Consider the following 9,427-nt stretch of genomic DNA (forward strand, 5'->3'; position numbering starts at 1 on the left):
GTAGGTGCTGTGGACAAGGGAGCAACAGGGCTGATGGGAAATGTGGTCTTAACCCCATAAAGCCGCACGTGTCATATTTAAGACATGATTTTTTTCAGCCTTGTACATCAACTGTACAGCAAAATTTTTACTGAAACATCGATAGGAACAGTTACGGAGTTGATTCAATGTGAAATTACTGAACATTTCATAACGTTTTTGTTTGTAAAACCGTGTTGAAAATGGCCGTCTTGAATTTAACACAGCAGGTATATTATATATAGGTCATCTTCGCCAAATTGGTCAACATAATAAAAAGATAACACTAAATAATGGAAAAAGTGTTATTTTCTATGTTTAGAAGGAAAAGTGTTCTTTTATATGTTTGGAATGACCAATGTGTTAAAGAATTTTTGTGTTTTATGATCTTATTGTTTGTTAAAAAAAAAAAAAATAATAATAATTCATTGCCTGATGTGCCAAATATGACACAAACTGAAACTCATAGTTGGGAATTGATTTTTTTTTTTTTTTTTTTTTTTTTTTTTTGTTATGGCTGTTTAGTTGGACCAATAGCGGCTCCAGTTTCAAAGAACTGGAATTTTCTGTCAATTATTTGTTGGTTCAGTCTTTACAGGGTTCATTTGGAGAAGCGAGCACTAACAGCTGGGAGAGAGAGGCCAGCGTTAATTTGACAATAAATGTCGACGCTCCAAATGCTTCACAAAGCAACTTTAACCGAATTCTCGACCACATTGTGCCTCCCGCGCCGGCTCACGCGCCGGTGTCTCAGCCTCGAAACAGACGGTGTTTTATTTTTAATTGGACTTATGTTTTTTGATCTTCTTATGTAATTTCGCTCCCCGTGTCCCTCTTTTTCTTTATCTGTCTCGCTCTTGCCAGCGCTCCCCCACCGCTCTCCTTTTTCCTCCTGCTCGCTTTCCTCTCTCTTTTTGTCTCTCGTTCTCTTCCCGTTCCCGCTCCGCCTCCTCTGATGTTCTCTTCTTTTCATCCGGCTCTCCAGGTCTCTCGGCCTCTGCCTCCCTGGTCTCTCTGGCATGGATGATCGCCTCCTACCAGAAGGTTCTCCGTGACTCCCGTGACGACAAGCTGCCCATGTCCTACAAGGCCGTCATCACCCAGATGCTATGGCACTTCTTCACCATCGGGGCGAGGACCGTGGCCTTTGCACTCTTCGCCTCCGTCTTCCAGCTCTACTTTGGCATTTTCATCGTCAGCCACTGGTGCGCCACCCCGTCCTGAATGTGTAGAGGTGGCTGAGTCTGCCTCCAAAATGAGATTTCTGCTCTTTGAAATTACGATTCCACCACGGTAACACCAAACCGAAACACACGATGGTGCTTTTTAAAGGACAGAGGTGACTTTAATCCTTGCTTGACAAAATAATGAGACTTTTGCACAATAGTTTCCTTTGCAGATGGCGTTAGTATTATTAGGCATGTGAAACCTGAGCAAATTCACTTGATTTCTTTGGGAAACACATGAGCAAATGAGCAAAAAATGACCTGAAAATGAGCAAAAACTTTGGTTAAAAAATTACAAGAAAGGTTTTTACAATTACTATGAATACGTATTTAAAATTAAATGATCATAAATTACCACAAAATCACCACAAATATTTGTTGAAAGAAACAAAGAAACAAAGAAAGAAAGAAGAAGAAAGTGATTTTTTTAACAGGGTAAAATCAATAAAACCTTCCAAAATAAAAGCCTGCACATGGGTTCCTGGGTTTCAAAGAGTGAGAGGAGGTCTTTTGACAGGTTTTTATTGTTCTTGCCATTTTCCATTTTGTATCTGTCAGCAGGATTGCTGAAAAAGGTTATTAACTGAATTGCGATAAACTTTGCAGAAACACAAAGAACTGATCAACATCAGACACTGATTGGCCAAAGGGGGGCGTCGTGGTGGTTGTGAGTTCTCACGAAATGACATACAACTTACCAACCAATCCCAGTAGCACCACCAACATGTGCAAACATAAGAAGGAAGGCAAATCCTGCATTACTGTCCCAACCAAACAACACGGGAGCGCTGGAGAGCCCATATCCTGTCCGGACATTACCACCCTGCAAGTTTCTCCACAGCTCGGGACAGAGATAGAAGATTAGCAGAAATGGTTGCTGAGTAAACGCTGATTGGACAGGTGGTGCTGCAATAATCGGCTAAAACGCTTAAAAACGTCTACAATCTGAACAGGTGTATCTCAACGTCCCATTTCAGGTTCAGTCAGGAGAAAGTGTGCTTCTCCTGATGTGAAATTAGTTTGTAATGGGGCATGGAAGAAATGATTAACTTTTGGAGAAACTCCAACATGTGGAATTGGCAGATGTTGACGGTTGCATTGCATTGCCAAAGATGTGAGCCCCATCCAGTTTGTGATTATTACAGCAGCACGTCCATGCAGGAGCCGCCAGGCTAATAAGCTGTTTTCAGGGACTTTTCTGGGTTCTGTGTTAAATTCCAGTCCTGTCCACAATCCTGCTCGGTGGTTAATAAATTACAAATACTTTCTGTGGTAAACAAAAATATATTTTCCAAAACTTTGCAGGGTCTCTGAATGTTTCCTCTGTGGAGAGACACTGAGCAGTAACTAATTTATAAATTCCTTCCCCAAATCTTGTGATTATTTATGGATTTCTCAAACTGGCACTGAAAATGGGGCTCCCCCAAACAGAGATTAATCTCAGTGCCTTTGCCTCTTTCACTATTTAGCTGGAGACATTTTATGTGTTGAAAAGTTTTAGGCAGAAGCCATCCACGAATGTGACACTAATTAAAATAGCTATAAAATAAAAACATAATGCCATTCCGGCTGTCCATTAGAATCAGTGATGTGCTGTGCGTTGAACTACACACCAGTGTTTTCATATGCCTCGCACTGTTCCCTCACCTCAGTTCATTAGTCGATGCTCCCCTGCCCCACATTTTCATCAAGATACATTTTGTCCTGCTTTTGGCCCCATCATGCAGTGACATCATTGTCTGGTCCTCTTTTATTGTCCTCTTTTATTTTAAGTGACATCAGTGTCTGCTGGTGGTAATGTGAGAGGTAGCAGGTGTAGTTGCAGTAGGAGAAATTACATAACAACATTAATAATTGTGCTAGTAGTAGTGGTATTAGTAGTGGTGGTTTGAAAAGTAATGGTAAGTGTAATAAGGTAGAAGTTGTAGCAGTTGGAGCTGTAGTACTATTTGTAGTAGCACGGCAGTCATAATGTTAGTAGGCTATTACTCGTAGTAGCAATAAATAGCATTTGTAGTTGTAGTAGAAAATTTTGGGCTTCTTTTAGGAGATGCCACCAATGTCAAGTCCTTTAAAAATGTTTCTAAACCTTGATTACCTCATTATTTGTATGAATACCAACAACAGTAGTAGTAGTATTGATAATATCAGAATAATCACTGTTATAATGTTTCCCAGGTGTGTGATGACCTTCTGGATCATTCAAGGTGAGACCGACTTCTGCATGTCCAAGTGGGAGGAGATCATCTACAACATGGTGGTGGGCATCATCTACATCTTCTGCTGGTTCAACGTCAAGGAAGGCCCCAGCCGCTTCCGCATGACCGTCTACTACTCGGTGACGCTGGCCGAGAACGTGGCACTGACTGCCGCCTGGTACGCCTACCGCGGCCCGCACACCTCCGACTCGTACGCGCTGGTGGTGGTGTGCTTGGTGGCCTGCAGCTTCGCCCTGGGGACCTTCTTTATGTTGGTGTACTACTGCTGGTTGCACCCGGATGGGCCTGTTCTCAGTTCGCAGTGGGGCGGGTGCATCAAGGAAGGGGAGGGCGGTACGGGAGGGGTGGCGGGAGTGATTGACGCTTGCCTCACCCCGTCCCAAGGTTCCCAAACCCCAGGGGGCTCGGACGTTGTCATCACCAGCCCTCCAAGGACTCTCCCCAGGACTAGAGAGACGGGAGAGCCGGTTCCTGGAGAGCGAGACAGGGACAGGGAGAGAGACAGGGACAGTTGCCTGCCTGTCTTCCAGGTGCGCCCCTCCCCTTCCTCCTCTCCAGCGCTCCTCCACAGGACCCCCTCCTCCTGCCGGGCCCAGGAAGGCCCCGTGATCCGGATCGACCTGCCCAGGAAGCGATACCCAGCCTGGGATGCACACTTTATCGACCGGCGGCTCCGCAAGACTATCCTGCTTCTGGAGACAACATCGCCTGTCAGCCCCAGGATACAGTACAGGAGTAGCATGATGGGCAGCAAAGAGGTGTTAGAGTACGAGACGACTGTCTAAGGAAGCCGGGGCTGTTAAACTTGAAGTGCAATCTTGGGACCGAGGCTCAGTCTGAGATCGATTCGCATCCCGCAGGACGCAGGCCAAGAGAAGCATGGATGAAAGTTGTGGAGGATTAAACAAGTCTTTAAAAAAAATAAGAGTTGTAAAAAAAAAAGAGAGAGAGAGAGAGAAAAGTGGAATCTGGGACCAAGGCTCAAGAGTCTCCCACAGGACCCAGTACAGGAGTAGCATGAATGGGCCATGCAGAACTGTTGCAGAGCTAGGGATGATGGGGTGGGCAAAGGGTTTGGGTTGGGGGGGGGGCGTCTCCATCTTTTTCAAAAGCTTGCAGATGAGAAATCCAATCTTGGGACCAAGGTTTGTTAGATTTAGTTTCATCCTGGGAGTTAGTACAAAGAGTAGAGGGATCTAGGGAAGAGTAATGACGTTGAGTAAAGTGTGAGATGACTGAGAGACAATATGGTGCATGGAACTGAACCCCCACCCCACCGGGAGCTCGGGGAACCAAAAGAGTCCCGTCAGGAAATGTTTAGCGAGTGGTTACGAGGGACTCCCCACCAATGTTGGAAGAGCATCAACAAAATTTGGACCCAGACAAAACCTTGTGACATTTCATACGACCACACAGAGATCAGGCATTTCTTAAATCAGGAAGGACGAGGCGATAACGTTGCACATTTCTTTTTTTCACTCTCTTTTTTTTTTTTTGCCATTCCAACAAGACTGCATGTCCCTCAAAAACTCAAAAACTGGTAATCACTCTCTAAGCATTCTGTGATGGACCTCTACTGAGAAATGTAGTTTTTTTGTTTATGTTTTTTTTTTTTTTTCAATGGGATCCAATCTCATGAGAATATGGCAACGCACGCCAGACGTAGGCTCACAGTTCATTTTAGGTCCAGATAGGTTAGAGAACTTTGGCCTGAGAAACAAGGGAAAACACCGACCTATCCTCGTGTGACACATTAACAGCCATTGTAAAAGTCCCACTGTTTACATGCCTGCTGCACCACTGCTGCACTGTCACCCCCCTCCCCAGCCCCAAAATGGACTTTTTGTTTTGGAAAATCCTGCAGTGCTAAGTCGGGACTGATGTAACGTGGATGACTTCTGCAAAGGCTGCCACCGTACGGCATGTTGTAACCCACCAGAAACAGGCCTGTAATGTATTTTGGTTCATGATATATAGTTAAACGAATACAGATGTCAGATATAAGCTATTTAAACATGACGTAGTTAGGTGATAAATGACCTTTTGCTGAGGCTTCATTTACTCATAAAAGTCCAAAAACAGGACCTTGCGCCTCTCCTGTCCGCCACAGGATGAACAACAAGGTGCGAGGTGTGAGGATCTGAACCCGAGGCGTGATTTCGATCGCACCCTTTTGTGTCCCCAAATAATATGAATGTGAACGAGATGGGACACAAAATGGCCACCACAGGAAAAAGAAAAAAATTGCAAATGGGAAAGTTGACAATGAATCAATCCCATGCAGAAAAACAGGAAACTTCTCAACAGAATGAGCTGAAAAGAGATGCACATGGGCAAAGCCACGCTACACAGGCACATTATTTTGATGCAATATAGATAGAAAAAAAAAGATCTGTCTGGGTGGAGTTATGTACAGCACTTTACCTATTTTTTCAAATATTAAACCCCAATGGTTCTTCAAAGGTCATGAAAATGAGGATAAGAAAAGAAGTGGAATTGTATTATTTCAAGCTCACACTGTGTCGGTGCTGCCAGCAGCAGGAATATGGATTGTTAAATCGAGTCCCTGGGGTCATAATTGAGGAGTTTCATCCAAAATGATATAAATCCAAGCTTGAAATTCATCTTTCAGTCATTCAAAAATACAGCCTTCCATGTCGGGCTCCATTTTGGAGGACGACGTGTCATTTTCAAAAGCTGGATGCATCGTTTAGTTGGGGAAAAAAAAAAAAAAAAACTCGACATTGGAAAGGTTTCTCTTCTACATTGCCTCAAAATGTTGCTGTGTGTCGTGGCTCAGCGATGGAGAGTTCAGATTCTAGTGAGTTCAGCGCTCAATAAAAGTGCAGTCACATCACAAACTGTCAAGAAAGCAATCACCAGAAGCCCGTTCATGTTGTACAACCAGACTGTCTGTGCGTTACACACAATGCGCTGCAGGAACTGGGATTTGCGTACGTCAGGTGCTGGACGGAAACACACTGAAGTTACAGGATAACACCGCTGTTGTTTTTTGACTTTTGTTTGCCTGCTTGTTTTTTTTTTTTTTTTTTCGGTTTGTGCCAGTTGTTGAAGTTCCCCTGTCCTCGCTTTTCCTCCTGCCGGTGTCTGCACACAGTCTGAATAATTGGAGATATCAGGGCTCATTTTCCTCCCTTCAGAGGAAGCCATTTGCTGCCATTCGCCTCTGAAAAACAATTTCCCCAGACTTGAAAATTGCCTAACCATGATAATCCATCAGCGTAAACATGAGGCCTTAATTTAGTTTTGTCAGACTTTCTGTTTTATCATTATTTCTTTGTGCCTAAGTTGAATGTTTTCATGTCCGAGGCCTCGCTGGACCAGAGAATATTCAGGCTCTTTGATTGGATAAAGCAAGGCCGGAGGGGCGGGGCATGTCACAATGTAGATATTGGACATAGATGAAACTTTTCAGCAGTCGCCAACATCCTTTATGATTACATCCAGACACCCAGTGGAAGAAATAGAAATCTGCTCCAGGAAATAAACACATGTTTGACATCATAAAGTTGATGCAAAATGAGTAAAGGTTAAAAAAAAAAAATGCTAATTACAAACAGCATAAACAGCAAAACAGTGAGTGGAAATGGAAATTAGACATAGAAAAAAATAAAATCTCTAAACGACACTGGTTTTCTCTATTGAAAGAAGCATGTGTGGCATCATGTCGGGCCTAATTATGCTATTAATACAACAAAATCCTCTACCTTTTGGGTTCAAGGAGTGTAGGAGCTGAAGACAAACAAATGGTGTCATGTGAAAAGAACAGACAACAGCTCCGGGCTTTTGATTCAGCGTCAGTCTCGTTGGCTGTTGGACCGACTGGAAGAAAGAAAGAAAGAAAGAAAGAAAAAAAATCAGTAGCAAACTGAACTTTAAAGTGAGCAGCTTCCAGGTGTGAATTTGTGTTTGTAAGAATTAGAATCAGTCCGGTGGTGGAAAAAACAGCGGCAACAGTACCTGGAGAAATGAAAGTAACGGAAAGAAAAAAGAGAAAGTTAGTATCAAAGCCAGCCTCTGCACGTTTTCACATTACAACAGTTTTCTCTTCAGCTGCCTCTCTTTGAAGTTCCCTTCAAAGCTGTTTCTTCTTCTTTTTCTTCTTTTTCTTCTTCTAGAAAGCCTTTACAGGTATACTAGTGTATTTCAGAGAATCTGATTGGTTATGAATTTCCGTTCTTTTAGTCCGTCCAAAAAGCACTTACACCTCTGTTTTAATTTTTCAGGTAGAGGAGGCAGACGGCATTAGTATTTTTTTTTAAAAACCTTTTCTTGTTTTACTTAAGTTACTTTCACTAAAAAAAAAAAAAAAAAGTGTTTACCACCATTGACTTTCATCAGTTTACTTTGTTAATATTCATCAGTTTGCATTTAACATGGGGTAAGATGACTTTTGGCCCACTGGCTGTGGTGCTGTTGGAGCACATTGGGATTAAATATTTTTCTGTGGTTGATGGAGGGAAAAAAATGTAATAGTGCCTGCTGTGGCCTCCACTAGCATTGCTAATAACTTCTGTCTCTACTGTCCCCTAAGGCTCCGAGTTAATGACATTTTCTAATTGGTTTGTAAACCTCAATGTTGCACCAGGCAAGATTTCTCCGCTCCAGCCCAGCCGATGTCCAGCCTCTGAGCTCTGCATGACGTGCAGGCTCAAGGATGGTCTCAGACACACACAAAAATAGTCCAGCATTGTCTCAGCCTTGGTTTTGGCACTCATATCGACATCTGTTCACCATCAGAGGGTTTGCTGTGATTGCACCGGTCTCTTCAGCGTTCATCACAAAGTGGGGATGCAACAAAGGACAGCATCCGAACCCCGCTAGTGAATTCCCATCCCGCAGATTTGTCCTGGGACGTCTTCTCGGACTGGACTCGCCAAATGACGGCTGAACTTCTTCACCACACCCAGAGAAAAGAGACACTTAAGGTCTGCAGACTTTGCAGTTCTCGATACTGGAGTCTTTAAAAGTTCAGTTCCCTCTTGCTGCCATCAGGGGGCGCCAATGTGCGAAGTTGCCCATGCAGTGCAGCTCTAGCTATCACTTTAGGGTGATGAAGCATGTGTAAATTAGTAGGGACCTGCAGGGTGAGAGCTTCCTCTCCCTGCGTAGCTCTTCAGGCAGAGCAAAGCACCAACACTGTTGGGGTTAAAATGATCAGCTGATTAATCGGTTAGTTAATTAGTCAATGGACTGAAACCATAGTCGAGTGTAATTTTATTAATCAATTAATCATATTGGTAATTTATCAAGTAAGAATCCCAAACATTCGCTGATCACAGCTTCATTAGGATCACCAAGACGCTAAAATTTCTGCGTTCATATCTTTATAAAAATGAATACTTTGGGTTTTCTTGGCTGCTGGAACAGACTGAGGGCATGTTCAGACCAAAACGCAAATTGAATTATAGCGTCAGAGACCGAAATCTGCAGGTTTTTTGCTCGAGTTGAAAAATTTCAAATCATGTGCATACAATAATGACGCAAACTTCATGTCTTTGCAGACGTCACTTTGGGCTCTGATCATTTCCCATCAGACTTTGGCTTTATTTTTCAATATTTACAGATTAAAAAATGAATTAATCAAATAAATAAATGGTCAAGAGATTAATCGACTGTTAAAATAATTCTTATTTGCAGCCCTGGTTAGGAAAAAGATTTCCAGTGATGCTAAAGTGCATGCACAAATGCACAAGTCTGCTCCCGTCTTGTGGAAATTGGAAAATGTGATGCAAGAAAACAAATGACAAAATCAAATCGGTGATCAGGACATTGCTAACGTACCAAAACCCCGACAGCGCTGCGTGCTTCCGAAACTCTCAGTGGTTTGTTTATGGTTGCAAGGTACAGTCATGATGAAGATGATGATGATAATGGTGCTGAATATTATTACTCTATGTCAATCACGATCATGTCAAACATGATAGGCTAATGTACAGATGA

General features: G+C 42.9%; 1 protein-coding gene across 1 annotated transcript in view; it reads left to right on the forward strand.

The window, feature by feature from the left end:
• The window catches only part of LOC115362183 (XK-related protein 7-like), an 88,178-nt gene extending 83,930 nt beyond the window's left edge, over positions 1-4,248 (forward strand). Inside the window, 2 exon segments of the mRNA XM_030056015.1 lie at positions 1,004-1,223; positions 3,423-4,248. Coding sequence (XP_029911875.1) covers positions 1,004-1,223; positions 3,423-4,248 — 1,046 coding nt within the window.
• Positions 4,249-9,427: the final 5,179 nt, after the last annotated feature.

This window comes from Myripristis murdjan, chromosome 7, assembly GCF_902150065.1.
Source record: "Myripristis murdjan chromosome 7, fMyrMur1.1, whole genome shotgun sequence".
Taxonomy (NCBI): Eukaryota; Metazoa; Chordata; class Actinopteri; order Holocentriformes; family Holocentridae; genus Myripristis; species Myripristis murdjan.